Consider the following 20118-nt stretch of genomic DNA (forward strand, 5'->3'; position numbering starts at 1 on the left):
AGATTTAGTAGTAAGTTAAAGCTTTTAGTAGAAGTTAAGGATATTTAAATCTTCGACTAAGATTATACGCTAAGTAATAAGAAACCCATGGGAATCTCTTGCTTAGCTATAGTAAATAAAGCATTTTCCCTAATATCTCTACTGCGCGCTGTGAGCCCGTTCCCCTATACCACCTATATAAAATGCAACGTATATTACATTTTACGCGTTAACTAGGCAGTAGAGCTTCTTCCTCTACTTCTTTATTAAATCCACAATCTACGCGTTACTTAACTCTAGCACCGCGTAGGGTTTGTGGATTAACTGCTTCCTCCCCTCTTTTAATTAATAATAATACCAAATTAGGCGATTAAGATAATTCTATATCGCAAGAGCCTCCTCTAGCTAACTAGAACTACAGCTATATCTTTTCTATTAATTAGGGCAATCTCTACTTAATAATATATAGTAAGCTTACTGGTAAATATGGATACCGAGTTACTAATAAGCGGTTACTATTAAGTAAAGCTCCTATATTACTAATATGGAAGTATAGGGCAGACCTTTTTTAGGACAGCCCTTTAGGTAAAAAAAGGCTTTAGCTATATAAGCTCTGCCATCTAGCTTAAAGACTAGGTACTTTACTTATAATTAACGGCAATAATTATATTAACGGCTATTTGAAATTAAAGCACGACCTTACTATTAACCCTAAAAGTTACAGTAGTAGAATATAACTACTAGCTATAGAAGCTTTAGCTTTTACTTCCGCTAACAGTTATAAATGCTAGCTATTCTAGGCAGCTAGCTACGTTTAAGCCTATGTTAATTAGACAATTCTATAAGATATTACCTTTTATTAAGCTATAAGTCCTTTTACGCACGCTCTGCTAATATTTAACCGTCCTTAGATCTAAGACTATCTTATAAAGGCGCCTATATTACTAAGCAATTAGATTAAAACCGTATTTAAATAGTAACGCGTTAATATTAAAGACCTCCTCCTTACCGCACTTAGTAAAATTAATCTTACCTATAATATCTAAATATCTATAAACGGAATATTACTGCTTGGTATAGTGGCTCATTTCATTAACAAAGGTAGAAGGCTTTAATTAGTGCTTTTAGGCCTTCCGCGACTATAAGGATTACACTCTACTAAGAATATAGCAACGGCCCTAGTGTTAGTGATTTAAAAGTATTAATTTAATTATAAGCTTGGCTCCTTAATAACTAATAACGCTAGTAATAATAATAAGCTCTACGACTACCTCTTATAAAGCCTCTTAGTGGCTAAAAAGGAGCGGCTTTGGTGCGTTGGCTATATTATTAACCTTATTGTTAAGGCTTTAATATACGGCAAAGGCGTAAGCAAGCTCAAACGCTTAATAATTAGCGTAAGCGACTACGTTAAATTTAATCTTATACGGCAGAGAGGCTTTATAGGTAAGCTTTATAATATTATTAAATATATTATGCGATTAATAAAACGCTATAAGGACTTTGCTAAGAACCAGACTAAGGCCTATATTAAGGATAATCTTTTTAATTAAGTAGAGCTTCTGCTTATTAAGGACGGAGGTATTTAGTAGAATTCTACCTATTTTATACTCCGCTATATATTACTTCTTTATAAAGCAATTAATAAATATCTACTAGCTTAGAGAAAGCCCGCTAATAATAGCTACGATCTATTTTAGGATATGCTTACTAACAAAGATTAGTAGTAGGTAGAGCAGCTTATTAAGATCCTAAAGCCTTTTATATTAGCTACTAAGCGTATAGAAGGCGACGCTAATAGTCTTGGTATTAAAGGCTTATATAGCGCTTTATAGGAGTTAATTACTAATATAGAGCTCCTTTATTAAATCCTCTAGCGGACTTAGCTAAGCCTTAAGAATAAATGCGACTCCTTTTTTAAATTGGGCGTTAATATAGCTATTAAAAAGATTATTAAATACTTTAATAAAATAAAGGCCGAGAGCCCTTACTATTTTACCGTAGTAATCCTTTATCCGTCTCTTAAACGCGCCTACTTTTATAATAAGTAGAAACGGTGGCCCTAGTAGTAGAAGCACGCCAAGCGGTGCATAGAGACTCTATTTAATGACTATATTAATAAGTAAATAGATAAGGAAGATAAGGAACTAGCTAAGCTATAATATAGGAAGGTTCCTTATAAATCTAATAACAATTTAGCTAATAAATATGTATAGTCCTTAGTTATAGATAAGAGCCTTACTTCCTTAAAGCGCAATTAAAAGCGTATTAAGCTCGCTAGTGAGCTTAACCGCTACTACAATACAGGCCTTAAGTTTATTAAGATCCGTTCTAACAACGGTAATAAGCGGAACAACGTTATTCCTAATCCTCTTAACTAGTGGCTTAAAATCGGTCAAATCCTTTATCTAATACTTACTAAGATTGCTCTTAATATATTCTCTATACTAGCGATAAGCTCTATATATAAATAAGCCTTTAGTTAAGCTAAAAAGATTATTACTAATAAGTGTAATAGACTCTTAGCCGACACGATTAAAGCAGATTAATGTTAGAAGTGGTAGTTAATTAAAGGCCTTTTATTAAGCAGTTTAATCGACTATATTAACTCTAATAGAGCTTTAACTACACCCTAGTTAACGAGCTTAAATATTAATCTTACTGGCTATAAGCCAACTATAGAGGTAGAAAAGCTAGCTTGGTAAGGTACTTAATAGAGCTTTATATTTAACTAAATCTGATATAGAAATAGAGCCTCCGGAGTCCTTACTACCGACTATTCTACCTACCTTTTAAGCCTCTATGGGTGCGGGACGAATTTGGCTATACTTGGATACTGTATTGGGTAAATTAGGGCTGAATTTTAATTGGGCAATATTAATATTTGTATATAGAGAGGTGCTACCAAAAATCTGAAATAAAACACTATAAAGTCTATACAAATTTCCTAATTGGGACAGCTAGCTGACAGCTTAACAGTCAGCTTACGTTGTCCAACAGCGAGCGGACAGCGAGCGATCCAATTGACGCAGTCAGTCAGCTATTTTCCTCAAGCTCGCAGCTAAGCTGACTGTTGGACACACTGCTAGGAAATAGCTTCCAGTTAAGGCCTTTATATATGTCTGCTTCTAAATTCGCCAAGTCCCCCACTAGGTCTATATTAGTGGCGCAACTATTAAAGTTATTAGTTTTCTAAAGCTTTGTAGGTACCTATAATTCACTAAAAGCCGTAGAGAGTATAAACGAAGTAGTTTCTACGTCTATATAGATGGAAATAGATACTAGTGTTAATTGGTGGATAAATAATAAATTTTAAAAGGACCTTTGGCGGGTGTACACTCCATAACTTTGGCGAGCTTAGTAGCTTAAATATTCCTCTAATGTGCCTAGAAAGGACCTGTAGGATAAGCGGAAGTTGCCGAATACTAGTATGGGTCCTAAGAAAAGTAACCGAGCGCTTACTGTAGTTTACTTATCTTCTACAAATTCGCTTGATAAGAGCCGCCCACATCACAATGCGCATCAAAAAATACACCCCCTATCGCCCCACTGAATATAGCTCTATATTTTATATATAGAGGCCTATTTTATAGCTCTATTCTAGGGCTATAAAATAAGCCCTTATTTATATAATTTAGGGCTGTTTTTGTAGAGTTGCGGGGGGTGCTTATTGATAGGTAAAGTGGTTCCTAGATTAGACAGCGCAGAGCCTCAATTAAGTTTTACAGCTGTTGCAAAGCACCCCATATAATTCCACCAATATTAGTCCAATTTATATAAATAATGGCTTATTTTATAGCCCTAGAATAGAGCTATAAAATNGGCCTCTATNTATAAAATATAGAGCTGTATTAGTGGGGCTATAGGGGGTGCTTGTTTTGGAGGCAAAGTGGTTCCTAGATTAGTCAGCGCAGAGCCTTAATTTAAGTTTTTCGGCATATAATTCCACTAATATTAGTCTAATTTATATAAATAATGGCTTATTTTATAGCCCTAGAATAGAGCTATAAAATGGGCCTCTATTTATAAAATATAGAGCTGTATTAGTGGGGCTATAGGGGGTGCTTGTTTTGGAGGCAAAGTGGTTCCTAGATTAGTCAGCGCAGAGCCTTAATTTAAGTTTTTCGGCATATAATTCCACTAATATTAGTCTAATTTATTAAATAATGGCTTATTTTATAGCCCTAGAATAGAGCTATAAAATGGGCCTCTATTTATAAAATATAGAGCTGTATTAGTGGGGCTATAGGGGGTAGCTGTAAAACTTGAATTGAGGCTCTGCGCGATCGCGACCCTCCTCCATTCCTATCAATAAGCACCCCCCGTAACTCTACAAAAACAGCCCTAAATTATATAAATTGTTGGCCACGGAGGTAGCCTTACTACAGAGGTGCGACGGGTGCTGTTCGACATCGGTGTCATTTCAGTTTCAACGTGTATCATCACTCTCTAGGGACCCCTGTAGGGGGTCAATTCTCTTATGTATATTAGGGCTCTTAGAGCCACCTTGAATAAGACAGATCGCTCCTTCAATTCTGTGTCTCTATACAATCAGCTAGCTATATGTCATTCGTGATACCTACCTGGCTGACATAAATAAGGGCTTATTTTATAGCCCTAGAATAGAGCTATAAAATAGGCCTCTATATATAAAATATAGAGCTATATTCAGTGGGGCGATAGGGGGTGTATTTTTTGATGCGCATTGTGATGTGGGCGGCTCTTATCAAGCGAATTTGCAGAAGATAAGCAAACTACAGTACTTACCAGGCCCTTCGGCAGCACCTTAGAGGTATTCTAACCAAAAACCTTACCTATTTTATTTAATTAATTCAAGCCGCCCCACCCCTCTGCACTAGAATTATCGCCCAACGCCGCTTCGTGAATTGTATCGATTTGAATTGATTTATAATCAATTCAAATTAATTCGGGCTTAATTGGAAGACTTACTGCCATGCCTGATAATATCATGCTTTGTTCCGGCCATAGCCCTTGTTGCAGGGGCAACCTAAAACAGTGAGCAAACTATTCAAAAACGGAACCAAAGGACCCCTAAAATCAAGTTCGGTGGTAAGTCGGTGCTTTATTTGTTTCCCTCGAGAGCGCTCTGGGTCATACACGGCATGACTTATCTATCCCACCCCGAGTCAGGAACCTCCCCCATAATGCCCCCTTCCACGGGTTCAGCCGGCTCCCGCGGCCTTTGTACACAGAGTGCCATCCTACAAACTGGACACAAATTACTGTTGCCCATCACAGAATTCACCCACTGGTCCAAGCAATCGGCATGGAACACATGCTCGCAACGTGCCTTAACCGGGCCAGTACCCGACAATTCCCCTTCCTCTAACTCTTCTGCCTCTGCGCCGGCAGCTCCAAATTCGTATTGACAAATCGTACAGACCGTCCCCTCCGGCAGGGGCTCTTCACACGGCGTTGTGACCTCGAACACATTGATCGGCTCGCCAGTAGCCTGAAGCTCGACATCACGGAGCGCATTGTCACGTCCAAGCACCTCCCCAGGATGCAAGGCCGTAAACCCTGCCGAGAAAAGCCGCGTCTCCTCCACCGTATCCAGCTGGACGATCTGCCACGCGATCTGAAATAGCTTGGTCGAGATATTAGCCTCGAGCTCAGCAACCGCCAAGGAGAACGTGCGACCGTTCAGCGCTGGAGGATAGCCATACGTTGCTACAATCACGCCGCCGACCACCGCGACTAACTCATCGGTGCCGATTCTATCTGCTATCCCGGCTGTTATGGAATTTTGCTCTGTACCATCGTTGAGGAAGTCCCGCGCCGTTTGCTGCAGGCCGGAGTGTTCGGTAAACATCTTGCGCATGGCCAGCATCGCCATCGTATCTACGACACCTAGGACTACTCCAGCATCGTAGGGGTGAAGGGCCAATGGCCTTAGCAACTCGACTAGGCTGGGGAAACTCTGAGATTCGAATGAGTCCATTTTTAACTCACCTTTGGAACCTTTTCTGTGCGTGGGTATTAAGAATTTTTGAGACTTAAAACCTGCGAAGTCGTTATGGAAGAGAGATTGGGTGGAAGTCATATGAGACGTGCATGAACTATAAGTACTCGGCGAGTGCTGAACATTGTGTTTGCACAATGGGAACATCCACCGCTTGTGAAATATTAGCTAGACGCAATTCCCTTATTGATTGGGTGATTTGGTTTGAGCTGGAAAAAGTAGTTCATACAATAAACAATAGTGTCGTGTGAAGGAAAACAAAGAAACAATAAGCGAATCCATTATGGTGGTACTTTCTGAAAGCTTTTGAGCGTCTTTTGGACGTTAATCGTAAACCAGCAGAAATTGTATAACTAGTCGAGACAACTTCGAGACAAGTTCGAGACAAACTCAACCGATGCACCACCTGCATAAAATTATGTTACGAAAGATGAACTAAGTGAACGTCAGCATGAGGCTCTCGATGTTACTTAGTGTTTTCTCTATTTCCCTCAGGACGAACGGAAGAGTAGTTGGCCCTAATTTGCCACTGAAAGAAGGTGACATTAAACCATAACATGTGCACGGAACACGAACAGGACCATCCTAGCTGTGATACTCGCACTTGACAACCACTAGCACCATTTTCACGGTCACAGGAGGAACATTACACTGCAACCGTCCACTTGTACCCAGTCGTACATGTCCACAAAAGCCGTGCGTGCTTCCCTTCTCACAAGAACTGTACGACAAGCCGTCCTACTTGCGAGATTTAACCTAAAGCCCCAGAATTCCACCTCAATAACCGTTGTACTCACGAAGGTATCTATTTCCTTGGTTGCGGAGGTCACGTCGACCTCGGCGATTGCGGTTGGTCTCCCAGCCGGTGCCCGTAACATCGATTTCACGGGGGGTCATGGTCATATCGTGTCCGACAATAACCACACCACGTCTTTGCTGTTCATTCAGGGACGCAACCTGGCAATATGTTGATGGCCCCGGAAGAGGTGGGGCAGGTGCGGGTAGGTAGTCGATCTGAAATACCGGTCAGCATTTCTAAATTGGCTACCAATTAAGAAACATACCTTCGGAGGCTGAGAGTTTCCACGTCCAGATCCACTCTGACGGGGTGCCTCGGCCTCGAGGTCCCAGAACTGGTAGGTATGTGAAGGCTGCTCTGTCAATTCCTGTTGGTTATATTTATGATAGTGCGTTGGTGATGGTTCGATGCTCTCTTGTTCCTCATCCCAAGCAAAACACTCCTCACAAGCATCATAATCCTCCCACGTCAAGTCCGAAGATACACGGATGTCTAAGGGGAAACCAGGGAATGGAAAGCGCTCCGAGTCCCCGGCCCTGGTCTGCCTCCTGCGGAGCTCAGATTCTAAGCGGCGCACGTTCTCCATCTGGCGAGCCAAATCCTGATTTGACTCTCGACAGCAGCTTTCCTCATAATGTAGCTTGTTTTGTAAGTTTTCGACCATTTGTTCTTCTCTTACGAGTTGGTATTTGGTCTGTTTATGATCTTCTTTCTCGCGTGTGAGTGCATTATGCGAATCCCGGCCTAGGGCCTCGAATTTTTCCAGCGTAATCTTCAGATCCTGAACTTCCACTTGAACATGGATTTTTTCCATCTCTAAGGTTTCGATCTCGACTCTTTGGACCTCATTCTTATCTATCAAGGAACGATTCTTCGATCTCAAGCATTCATTTGCACTGTGAAGTGTGTTTAGAGATTCTTCCATCCGAGCTATGACGGCTTTTTGGTCCTCACACTCAGTCATCTTGTTGGTCTTCTACGGTTGACTGGTATGTAGGCGGCTGACTTCGTCGAGATGTTAGAGTTGATGAAGAGAGTATTTGAGCCCTTCAAGCAGCGGTCGTTTCCAGCCCGTATATCGTTTGTAATATGCCCTGAACTTTTCGAGCGCTAAGAATCTGACTTGAGATGCAAGAAGTTAGTACACTAGCTCGAAAATTCATGGATACCGGATGCTTCTCACAGCGATAACGACCTCTCCACTGAAGTCGGCGATGCAGAAGCGTAGTAAAATGAGTAGTCAGACAGGTAAACTGATCGGTGAGATGCTGAAGAGTAATAAGGTGCAGTTACGCTCGCGCGGGAGTAACGGAGCCAATAGTTGAGCGAGGGCCGCAATAAGAGTAAGTCATCAGCTTAAAGGGAAGGTTGTAAAGGGAATGAGGTTTCATCTGTGTGTTTATGTTTACGCGTGATGCCTTTTTGGTCAGGTAAGATGAGAGGTAAAAGTGAAGTTGAGTGAGTTGAGAATGTCATGAGTTATGAAGTGAATGTCCAAATTAACATTAGAAACCATAAAACAAAATAGAACTTGAATGAACTAACAGTTAATCTTGATTTCCTCCTCCGTAGAAGTACCATCTAACAAAGCGAGTGATGAGACTTTTCCAGGGATATGGATAATCTGAAAAGTGACAACATGTTGCAAAAACACTTGGATGACTATCTCAAGCCCTGAAATGCTCCAATATACGGCAAGAATCGATCATACTGTATCAAGACATATCAGCCATGAAAGTAAGAATTCAACAAACCGGTATATAACGTCCGCCGCCCCAGTCGCCCGTCTCCAAAAACGTATACAAGAAGCAGAACTGCAATCTTCAACAAACCCCGTTCTAAACATATGCACAAGAACGTTAATCTTCTCCCTCCCACACTACTCCTCCCCCTCCAGCCCTATTCCCCCCACGGCATTTATGGCAACGCCAGCAATGCAAACGCACCCCCCATGACCGGGCGATTCGCAAACGTGATCCCCGGATAATCGCCACTCGCGGCATCATACAGATCCGTCAGCGGCCGATCCGTCGGGGTATTGTTAATCCAGGTCGCAAGGTCTTTGATAAACATATCGCGGGTGCTAGAGCTCGCGACCGCAGCTACGAATAGTTCCCAGTCGCCCTTCGTGTACCCGTGCCGTGTGTCGAGCGGCACGCCGTAGGTCTCGGCTACTGTTGGGTAGAAGGCGGATTGCATGTCGTAGACGGATTGCGGGACGAGGTTGAGCCTGAGCTCGGCGTCCGAGTAGAGATTGTAAAGGAGACCTGTGGGGTTGTTAATGGGATTGATGTGAAGGGGAGGGGAGGGGAGTTACCGTGGGTATCGTCAGCGCCGTAGCTGAGAGTTGTGTGGGGTGGACTAGCGCCTTTGTTGATGCCAAGGTCTTGCCATGCGGCGATGTAATTGTGTGCTATGCTGGTGTAGTTAGATGCATCCGCGGTATTGCCAGTCAGTTTTGCGATGACAGCCATCGCTTCAATGCCAATCACGCCTTTGAGTGCTAGGTTGGTCTGGTTGCTGCGGTCTGCGTTAGTGGCACAGCTTGGTTACTATCTGGATGGACTTACGCAAGGGAGCCAGCAAAGTCGTCGGTGGAGATTTGATTCGCTGGGTAGAGTGCTTCGGCTACGAGATACGATGTCCACTGCTTAAGCTTGTCGTAGTGTTGACGCAGATAATTGTTATCATTTGCTCGCTGTGCATAAGCCAAAGTCATGATAAGCATATTTCCACACTCCTCGAGCGGCATCTCTTCGTCGTTTCCAAGAGGGTGCCCAGTGGCGTTGGGATAACTGGATCCTAGGTCATGCATCGAATACGTATTCGGGTACTGGCCTGCTTCCTGGTTTTCGAACAGCGGATCAAGTAGGAGTTTCAAGAGCGTCGGGTTTGTGTAGAGGAAAATTGGATGTGCGGGGAATACAACATCAACAGTCTGCACATTTCCGTCCGATGAAATCTCCTTTAGGAAGAGGTACAGCTCATTGGTGGTCCCGACAAGCTGGGTTGCTCCGAAAGCTTGGCGAGCGGAGAGGGACGTGATGGTAAGATAGTTCTGGCCCGCTGCTACTGTCGAATCACTTGCGATTTTGTTGTCTAAATCTGTGGACATCACGCTTGATGTGAGATAATCCTTGTGGAAAAAGGAGAGCTGCAGCTAATCAGATCTTGACTATAGATTCAATCCATAATATAGAACCTACCGCAGCAAGGTCATCGCTAAAGTAGCTAGTCCACAGGGATGGCAAAGAAACTACTCCATCCTTGCCATCAAATTGGATTGCATCGTTCTGGCATAGACCAAGAGAGAAAAGTGTGTTGACAGCTGACGAGCCAACAGACCCAAGGTCGATTGCAAAGCCAAAGACGGGCCAGTTGCTGTTGATGGCGCGATAGTTTGTATCTTTCGAATTTGTAAGCTTGCCATTGCTCGTGAATGCACCACGAACGTCGTTGTCTGTGCCAGATTGATACGTCATGCCATCTACAGCATCGGTAACGTAGTACCAGTTGCCCCATTCACCTTGATCACTTTTTTCGGAAAACAATAGCTGAGTTTGCTTGAAGACTTGGTGGTAAGCAATACCATCGGTCGTGCCATAGTTCCACTGCGCAATGTCACTGCGGTCTCCGGAAACAAATTCTAGCACATGAGATGAGTAACTGGGTACCGAGACAAATGGAAAATTCCTAACCTGCTGAAATATCCGAATAAAGTTGCACGTCGTGTGTAGCACCATCTACAGATGTTACCTCTACGTTCATGTAAGAAAATACCAGGGATTGACGTTTCATGTCATCGGGTGTGATTGGTGAAAGAAACGTGATGTTCAGGGTCACCTTCCCGGCTACGTCGATCGTAAAGACGCTTTTGGTCGATGAATACTCGTAAGCGACCTGATTGGCTGTCGCTGGTCCTGTAGGGGCTCCCATCCAGGTATAGGTGGTGCCATCGACGCGGATCATTCCTGTCCATCCTGTAATTTGGTTTCTGTCTGTAATTTAGTAAATGGCCAAAGTAATTTGAACAACGAATATGCACACGTCCAGAAGACAGGCCACTGTCCGGGCAAATAGCCTCCATTGCCCCCGTCACTGCCAGCAGCTAGCCAGGTGCTCAAGTATGGAGATTTAACCGCCAACGGGAGAGACGGAGGCCGAGCAGGTGAGAAGGTTGATGTAGCCCTACATAGGGTAATAAGAAAGACGACCAGGAAACTAAAGTAAGGGAGCTCCATGATTAATCAGGGTGGATTGCAAAAAATTGGAGGATAGATTGACCGTATCCACAAACCTGGGCAGGTGAACTTTATACATATGCCGATCTTACTTGGGTGGTATTTGGGTGAATGCATTCTGGGACTATCGGAGTGCCGAGCTGAATGAGTGAATGGGCCACCTGATGGCAGCACGAAGGTAGAATCTATAGTATTTCCACAAAATTTCAAGGGTTCACTGCAAGAATTCACTCTTGCGGCTGCCACATGGCGCAGGCACGCTGTAGCATGGTGCATTGCGGTATTGGGGTAAGCTTAGCATGGGGTGAAAACCTTGCTCTGCATCCGATAGCTGGCAAGTGGGCTCATCAGAGAGGTTTCTGAGCCTTTACTTGGACATATCTATTCTAACCCACATGAGCGCAAGCATCGCCATGGGTGAAATCAGCGAAGTATTTCTCAAATTAAAATGAGGGGGTCGATGAGACACCGTCTCGATTATCATTGACGGCATGAAATGGCCCGTAGACGGAGTATAAGTATTGGCAGGGGCGGAAAGGATGTCAGGTCCTTTTACAGAAATGTCTCAGAGTAGTTTTTGTTAGGGTTGAGGAAGCAGAAGACGAAAATTTCATTCTAAGCTGTATAATTGGAAGCGAAATTGAGTACTGATGAGATCCAACTTCACCATTTTCAATATGCCATAGCATGTAGCCGCAAACGATGTAGTCTTATTCTGATTCATGGATTTCTCTTCATCGGAAGGGCTCTGACCAGAATCTGGGGGTGATGTGTTGTCCCAGCGTGTGATCGGGCTCTGTGATTTCATCAAGTAGGATCGTAGAGGGCCAGCTGAGGCATACAAGTCAACATACCAATATGCCAATATGCCATGGGCCACGTGACCACTTAGAAGCCTGGGAGACCGAGGCTGAGCTCTTACGGTGCAGCCGATATCGTAGTGGAAGCAAGCAGACCAAGGACGGATGCTCTGCAGAAGATCTTCGAGGTTGTTGTTCCTGAAGGAGCCTGGCGAAAAAGATAAGCGACACCGTCTGTGGAGCTAAATTAGGGGTGGTCCATAAGGCGTCGAGGGTTTGGGGTGCATGCAGTCCAACGCGAACAGCTGATGGTGGCTGTCACGTCGTTTCCTAGCAGTGTCCTTTCTCGGACTTTTGGCCCTTGGAGGCGGTCAGTGCACCCCATCCATGTCAGCCATCCGGCAGCCACTGGCAGCCCACCAGCAGCCGTCCAGCTAGTTTGCCACGTCTAAGTTCCACCATAAGCTCCTGATCGTCCGACTTTCCGAATGCTATGCTTATTCGGGATCATAATATAGCCCCTGTTGAAAACACAACTGAAGAGAGTAAGATTTAAGGCTTGGCGGATTAAGCTTAGATATTTTATTGTTTTTATTTTATATCCGTTGTATTATACTACATACAATACTGCGCATGAGCCTCTAGGCTATGGCACTACAGTTCTATTTACATGAACCCTTCCTAGGCAGCTTAACATGTACTAGTGGCTATATCCTATTAGTTTATAAACCTCTACGCTAGGGGTTTACAGCTCCCTAGTGGAATACTAGGTTACTATAACTATTAGGAAGTAGTAGCAGTAGGAAAACGAAATTCTAACGCCCATTCTTATCCTATTTACCATTTATTTCTATCCTTTTGCTCACTAATATATATCTTCTACTATTAGCTACCCTCTAGTAGCTATCCCTATCCTATCTATAAACGCTAGTAGTACATATAATAGGAATTGTGCAACCGACTAGGCTGCTAGTAGTGGTAGTGGTGTGGTTGTAGTTGTTGGAATGGAGACGGTTTACCACGAAATCGTGCCATAAGGTCTTGAACTGTAAGTACTAGACCTAGTAGTTTCCGGCGAGGTCGAGGTCGAACCGGTTGTAGGGGGGATGATGCTAGTACTGAGGCGTATGTACGTGGTTGTAGAGATGGGTGGTAGGTAAGGCGATTGAAGCGATTGAGGTAATTGAAGTGGTGGTTTACGTTTCGGCGATGGCCGAGGTATGCGGCTCGGAAACAGTTTCTGAGGTATTTGAGGTATCTGGCGTAGGCGTAGGCTTAGGCTTAGGCTAAGGGGTGCTTAGGGGTGCGAATAGTATAAGATAGTTATAGAAGTCGGCTCCAAGTTCTAACCACAAGCAGTCGCCCATATAGTCCCCTATTAACTCCTTAATGGGGTAGTCTCTGTCATCCTAGTTGATACCCGTACCCTATAGAAAGCGCACTCTGTAATATCCTTGGAGTTACTTAAGACTAGACGGTGAAAGCTGGCGGCGGTGAGTTTCGTTGGGGAGAGATATTAATGGGGCTAGTTGGTATCTGTATACGAGCTTATGCGGGAGGATATCGTTCTAAAGCTGGAGGACGGTGGCGATGATAAAGGCGATGGCGATGGCGATGGCGATGGCGAAGGTATTAGTAAAGGAGATGCAGCTGGCATGGCGGGAGCGGCGATTCAGGGGGGTGTAGAGTTGGAGAATGATGGTGTAAAGGAGGCTGCAAAGGAGGCTGTGATAGCGGAGAGAAAGGATTCGGGTCGTCCGTAAAAGAGGTCTGTTTCTTTTTCTTTCTCTTCCCTTCCTTCCTTTCTGCAGTCGTCGCCCGGGTCTTTGGAGCCATTTTGCGCTGCGGCCGTTAAGCTTAGATATATCATGCCGATTAACGAAGTACTACTCATGAAGCACACGAGGTTCGGTAAATTACCTGGTTATACTATGAATTACGATATTTAGTATATCGGTATCGATCTTTTGATGGAGATTCTATTAATACACCCTCTGGTTAAAAAAAGAAAAGACACTCATAAGGGAGAGAGGATTGCCCGCGTTAAACCCATGGAATAGATGAAGGAAATTGGAAGTTATTTGCTAATGAGATAAAGGCTGGACTTTGACTTATGATACAGCGTTAGATCGTGACTGAAAATGCGCTCAGATTTCATGAAAACTCCAACGCAATAGACTTAACCGTGTGAGACAGGGGAGAAAGGTATTCGCAAGAAACACATTCAACGAACGAGTCTCACAGATGCCAAACAAAATTACCGGATCTCGCCAGCGAACGCTCCCGGAAATGAATAAATCAAACAAGTCAGAAGAAGAATTAGTTCGCCCGGGCGCCGGGTATTCAAAAACGTTTAAGAAATCCATGGACGCTCAATATGTTCGTAGAGTTCCTGACAACCTTCCAGCCATCGGCACTTAAGAATCTCAGTGATGGTCCAGCGCCTTGCTGGATCCATTGCGAGACAACCTCTGACGAGGTCAACTACATCGTCTGGGCTTTCTCTGGCGGCCTGTCCTTTACGGAGCAGCCCAACATCCCAGTCACCTTCGAGGATTTTCCTGGTGGTCTTCGAATCAAGCCCAGCGTTGAATGGAAGTTCTCCTGTAATAATAGCGTAAACAACAACACCAAATGCCCAGATATCTGCTGCGGTGGAAAAGATAGAACCTGCAGTGTTGAAAAGCTCAGGCGCAGCATATTGCAAACTTCCTGCAATGCACGTGCTGGTGTCTGACGGACCAATGTTCTGATTTGGTCCTCCAGAATGTGGTTCAGGGGTATCGCGATGGTCACTGACAATGTAATCTGCCATACCGAAATCGCAGAGCAGGATGTTACCCCCTTCAGTCTTGGCGTTTGGCCCGGACATGTCCACTAGACAGTTTTCGAGCTTGATATCGCGATGGACAAGAGTAATATCGTTATGAAGATAGCGAACCGCCGACGCAAGCTGGTACACATAGCGTTTGGCAAGGCGTGGCGCAACTCCCTTTAGTTTTGCTTGGCGAGCATTGCGAACGACGTCGAAGAGAGTACCACCAGCGTTCAGCTTTGTTATGCAAAAGGTGGCAAAGTCGGTATTGTACACTCGCAAAAGCGGAAGAATGTACGGATGTTTGAGATACCGCCACACCTCGACCTCATGCTCAAATTGAGTTTGCAGCGCCTCGTTCTCAATTTCCTGCTTCCCTGCTAGCTCCTTCCGCACAATTTTGACTGCGTACGTAACCTTCACATTATTTTCGAACGTGGATGCCTCTTTTACAACACTGAATCCCCCATAGCCTATTTGCTTGCCAATAATATACTGGCTGTGGTCGCCGATTTCTTGTCCCTCGTCATCCGGCTCCACAGGTTTGGTTGCTTCATCTCGGGAATTGAAATGAGAGAGGAAGGCACTGGCAGGAGACATGGATGAGAGAGAACGTCCAGAACGGGCAGAGGACCGGCGGCTCATCTTTCGCACACTCCCGTCGCTGCTTAACTCACGGAAGCCTTTAGATCGCTGGGAGCCGTTCCGTCGAAATAGCGAGGAAGGGAACTCTATAGGCGAAGATGCTGGTAGTGGGGAGAGTAGATAATCCGCAGATGCTTCCAGTGGTGTTCGAACTTCTTCTAGTGGAGGAGAAGCAGTGGCCCCAGAAGTCAAGGAAGCAACGTTTTCGTGGTCGCCGTAGCTTGGATCTGCGGCTGGTCCATCGACGGTAGTTCGTAACAACGAATAACGAGATGCTCCAACGCGGTGTGTAGCCTCTTTCCTTCGATCAAGAGCCTGTACGAAATATGAACCGTTGTCCGAATAATCTTCGCCATCTATTTCAGGTAGAGTTGGTGGCACTCCTGATTTTGGTAAAGGTTCTTCGATAGAGTGACGGTTTCCACAGTCGAGTGTAACTTTCTGGTCGAAGCTTATGGAGGGTCGGCGTTTGCGAAAAGTATTCTCGATGTCGTTGAAACTGGAGGCAGCAGCAGAGCCATAGGACTGCGCCTGCTGCTGTCCCTCCACAGCTTCCTCTCCATTCCCATGCTTTCCGTATCTGCTATTTTGACTGTGGTTGAGTGAATGGGACTCGGCAAGCTCAGGCGTGGTCAAAGCCGAGGAAGAATCCCCCTCCCGCTGAAATTCACAGCGTGGTATCGAAGCAAAGCTCGAGGAAACGGGCTTGTGTGGCGTTCTGGTGTTGAGCTTAAGTTTCTGGAACACATGAGGGGACTCGGTGGATGGGGCCATATGACCGGTTAGGGGAGTTCACGATAGTTGCGGAGCTCAAGGTGCTGGCAACTAGGCTTTTCTTCTGGTCGCGCCGTGGGGTATGTGCGTAAGCGGAGAGGGTAATGGAATCGTGGAAGTTGGAACGCTGGGTAACCAGCGCAGCGGCTGCTTGGCCGCAGCCCTCTCGAGTGGACAGTCAGTGGCGGTGAGTGCTGGGGACGAATTGCATATGTGGAGGGAAGATGAATGACGATGCAAGCTGGATATTGGGCGGGGAGTGTGATCGGAGTGGATCAAGGGTCCTTTTGATTAAAACGTAGGCGATGGATGCACGCTGACGCCTTCCCCCACGCGCAAGGTGGGCTGCAGGGTGTGGAGAAAGCCTATATTTTAGCGATGCACGTATGGAAGAAAAACTCTGCCAATTTGCCCAGTTTGCCCAACTTTGCTTTCTGGCGGGCTCGTTGACAGCCTATCAAGCCCTCGCCATAACCAATAGCACGAGTGCACCTAGGGCCCTGCAGGCGAATCAGCGCCCTGGTGGAGGAGGCGCTTCGCTCCGGGCCTGACGTAAGGGACGGCGACGTGGACGCAGGCATTTTGTACAAGTAGGAAGGCTTTGCAAAGGTACATGCACGTAGAAGGGCCAGACAGAGCAGATGAGGCTTGCAACTGCCGGCCACCTGCCTATATCTCTTCCCTCCAGGGCTCCCCCCCGTATGCGACTTGGCCCAATTTTCAGGCCAGGTGGGGTGATGACTGCCAGATGATAAGCGCTGGTGGCCATCTCCAATGTGCCCTGCCCAGGCCAGCATGACTTGCCATCCTGCTATCCACTTTCACCGTTATGCACCTTATGCAGGGTCAGGAGATCTCGGTCTGAGGGACTGCGAGACAAGACAAAACGACTCGATCCTCCGCGCAAAGAGAAGAAGGAATCCCTAGTCGCGTCAAGGTCGAACGGAGCTGCATCATCTGCGTCTTATTTGGTAGGAAAGCAGAGCCGACAGCGAGGCAGCTGCAAGCCTGCATGGCGTTTTGCTTGAACAACAACCGACAGAACAGCGCGCGCCGTGCCGTACCGTGGTCCACTGTCCAAGGGCGTGAATATGTCATATACCTGTGTACATGGCTGTGTACATGGCCTACTAGGTACCTACGCACGCGCTGCGCCAGGAACTCCCTCTCAATTCCTTGTCGCAAGGCGCAGTAGCAGCTTGTTGCATCGGTGAGCCCATCCTTACGTTGTCGAGCGACTCTCCCGTGACTGCCCGTGACTGCCCGTTCCAGAGAGCTCGAGTTTTCGGTGACGGCGCTATGCCGGAACCGGATTGACTTCAGAGTCGAGCTTCCCGCCAAGATACCGTCTCCAAAGTGATGCAGCACTCGCCGTCTCTGTTGGCCACGACATCGCATTTTATCACCACCCCAACCCTGTATCCATACCGTTGCGATCCCGGATCCTCTGGTCACGCCAATATCGTCTCCTTTACCGTATCCACCCTCGGCCTCTGCTCTTGACCGCCAGAGCTCCAAGTTCGGGTGGCCGGTAGGCCTTGACGTCCCAGGATGGGCTTCGCAGGCCTTTGCTCAAGACTTTTTGCGTCCTGCTGTGGCAGTATGAGCCTTCCTACTGATTCTCCATTCAGGACTAACTCTGGTGTCGACAGGTCGCTCAAAAGATAGTTTGTACGATCCGGTGCTTGCAGACAGCGAGCGGGAAGCTGTTGCAGACCTGTTAGGGTTCCTGGAGAACGTATGGCCCCCAACCACATCTGCTACATGAACAAACAGAACTCACATACCTTTCCAGAGGGCTGAGACCGACTTTTTCTCTGGAGAACCTCTTCGAGCATTGAGCACATTAGTATACTCGGACAACATCGATTTACAACGCAGCGCTAGCTTGACGTTTGCCGAAATCACCGAGAGAGGTAAGCCACCCCGTCTCCAAGAAATACTTTCCACCACTAATTGGCCCAATACTTTAGATGTGAGAGAAGTCGACCGAGATACCCTTGAACCGATCTTGTTCCTTCTGCAAAATCCGGATATCGAGGTACAGCGGGCTGCCTGCGCGGCACTCGGCAACCTAGCAGTCAATAGTATGTGAACAATGTGGAAGCCCAGGAAACTCTACTGACTTCTTGCAGCGGAAAACAAGGTTGCCATCGTCGCATTGGGGGGTCTCAACCCCCTCATCAAACAAATGAATTCGCCGAATGTCGAAGTACAATGCAATGCGGTTGGGTGTATCACCAATCTTGCAACACACGAAGACAACAAGGCCAAGATCGCCAGATCAGGAGCATTGCTCCCGTTGACTAGGCTAGCAAAATCAAAGGACATGCGGGTACAAAGGAACGCAACCGGGGCGCTACTGAATATGACGCACTCCGGTACGACCCAAAATAACTCCTTGTGACTAGGCTGCGTTTTACTGATAGGCCTTGTAGATGATAACCGACAGCAACTTGTCAACGCTGGAGCCATTCCGGTTCTTGTTCAGCTGCTCACATCTCCTGATGTTGATGTACAGTACTATTGCACCACTGCGCTTAGCAATATCGCTGTCGATGCTAGTAACCGCACAAAGTTGGCTCAAACGGAAGGACGCCTCGTTACATCACTTGTTCATTTGATGGATTCATCCTCACCAAAAGTACAATGCCAGGCTGCCTTAGCGTTAAGGAACTTAGCCTCCGACGAACGATACCAGCTCGAAATTGTCCGTGCTCGAGGGTTGCCGTCTCTTCTTCGACTATTACAATCGTCATACCTTCCTCTTATACTTTCCGCAGTCGCCTGCATCCGAAATATTTCTATTCATCCCGCAAACGAATCTCCAATCATCGACGCCGGATTTCTTCGCCCTTTAGTTGACTTATTAGGTTCGACCGAGAACGACGAGATCCAATGCCACGCAATTTCCACCCTCAGGAATCTAGCTGCAAGCTCTGACCGGAACAAACAGCTAGTTCTGGAAGCCGGAGCGGTGCAAAAATGCAAGCAGCTCGTTTTGAACGTACGGCTGCCGGTTCAGTCAGAGATGACAGCCGCAATTGCTGTCCTTGCATTGAGCGACGAATTGAAACCTCACCTCCTCAACCTTGGGGTGTTCGACGTTTTGATCCCTCTCACAGAGTCGGACAGTATTGAGGTGCAAGGGAACAGTGCAGCGGCATTAGGTAATCTGTCATCGAAAGGTAAGAACGTCCCGTTTGCTAGGCCAGGGTGGCTCTAACGTTGACTAGTGAATGATTACACCATTTTCCTCCAAAACTGGACAGAACCATCAGGTGGCATCCACGGCTATCTCAGACGCTTTTTAGCAAGTGGTGACCCTACGTTTCAACACATTGCCATTTGGACGCTGCTACAACTGCTCGAGTCTGAAGACTCCCGGCTATTGAGTCTAATTTCAAAATCAGAGGAGATTGTGCAAATGGTCACGGACATCGCAGACCGTAACATAGAATCCGATGACGAAGACAATGGCGAAGGCGAGGTAGTAAGTCTAGCTCGTCGTTGTCTAGAGATTCTGGGGAAGAACCCCAAAACTCTCGTGGAAGGCTGAGCAAGACAGCCTCCGCCTATTAAACCCCCCTAACCCAACTAAAATCGGCGGCCCTGTCATCTATGATTTTCCTCTACCCGCCTATTACCCGCCTATTACCCTCCTGTCTTATTTTTGTTCTTTCATAGTGTTTGTCTCTTTTCCCTTCGAGGCCAGGTATCCCTCCATCATGTCATGCTGCTTGTTACGAGTCTTGGGTGGCTGGCGTTTTCGGAGCAAAGCCTGCATTTCCTACGTACGTTACAGCGAGCATGGGCGGTGCGGGATTCCCTTTATTGGCGGCATACCACATTTCGAATTGACTTTGGTGGGACTGGTCTTGATGATCAGATTATATTCTTAGGCTGAATTGGATGGAGACTGGGATATCTAGGTCTCAGTCGTTAGTTACTTTGGTAATTAAACTAGAATGAATTACTTCATGTTTCAATAACTATCCACTACCCCTCCACCACCAGTTCATGCATAGTCTACCGACAGTGATGTCTGGAGAAATAATTTCTCCGAAATGCCGATTAATCGC

General features: G+C 46.0%; 4 protein-coding genes across 4 annotated transcripts; 1 reads left to right on the forward strand and 3 right to left on the reverse strand.

Annotated features, from left to right (window-relative positions):
• Positions 1-8232: 8232 nt before the first annotated feature.
• K441DRAFT_706301 (DUF1793-domain-containing protein) lies at positions 8233-11417 on the reverse strand (the record flags this gene model as incomplete). Its single annotated transcript, XM_067653650.1, has 7 exons — positions 8233-9028; positions 9079-9281; positions 9332-9915; positions 9968-10407; positions 10460-10755; positions 10809-10982; positions 11398-11417. 7 exons carry the CDS (start codon positions 11415-11417, stop codon positions 8679-8681), a joined length of 2067 nt encoding a protein of 688 aa, XP_067502662.1. The 3' UTR covers positions 8233-8678.
• Positions 11418-14155: 2738 nt separating this feature from the next.
• On the reverse strand, positions 14156-16036 carry K441DRAFT_566671 (kinase-like protein; the record flags this gene model as incomplete). Its single annotated transcript, XM_067643757.1, has 1 exon — positions 14156-16036. The coding sequence occupies one exon, from the start codon at positions 16034-16036 to the stop codon at positions 14156-14158; it is 1881 nt and encodes a 626-aa protein (XP_067502663.1).
• Positions 16037-16861: 825 nt separating this feature from the next.
• K441DRAFT_661929 (uncharacterized protein) lies at positions 16862-17149 on the reverse strand. The gene has a single exon (XM_067648964.1). It carries the CDS (start codon positions 17048-17050, stop codon positions 16883-16885), a length of 168 nt encoding a protein of 55 aa, XP_067502664.1. The 5' UTR covers positions 17051-17149; the 3' UTR covers positions 16862-16882.
• Positions 17150-17401: 252 nt separating this feature from the next.
• On the forward strand, positions 17402-20041 carry K441DRAFT_661930 (ARM repeat-containing protein). The gene is made up of 7 exons (XM_067648965.1): positions 17402-17636; positions 17689-17774; positions 17832-17952; positions 18010-18123; positions 18172-18417; positions 18475-19224; positions 19273-20041. The coding sequence occupies exons 1-7, from the start codon at positions 17588-17590 to the stop codon at positions 19593-19595; spliced, it is 1689 nt and encodes a 562-aa protein (XP_067502665.1). The 5' UTR covers positions 17402-17587; the 3' UTR covers positions 19596-20041.
• Positions 20042-20118: the final 77 nt, after the last annotated feature.

This window comes from Cenococcum geophilum (assembly GCF_001692895.1).
Source record: "Cenococcum geophilum 1.58 unplaced genomic scaffold K441scaffold_28, whole genome shotgun sequence".
Taxonomy (NCBI): Eukaryota; Fungi; Ascomycota; class Dothideomycetes; order Gloniales; family Gloniaceae; genus Cenococcum; species Cenococcum geophilum.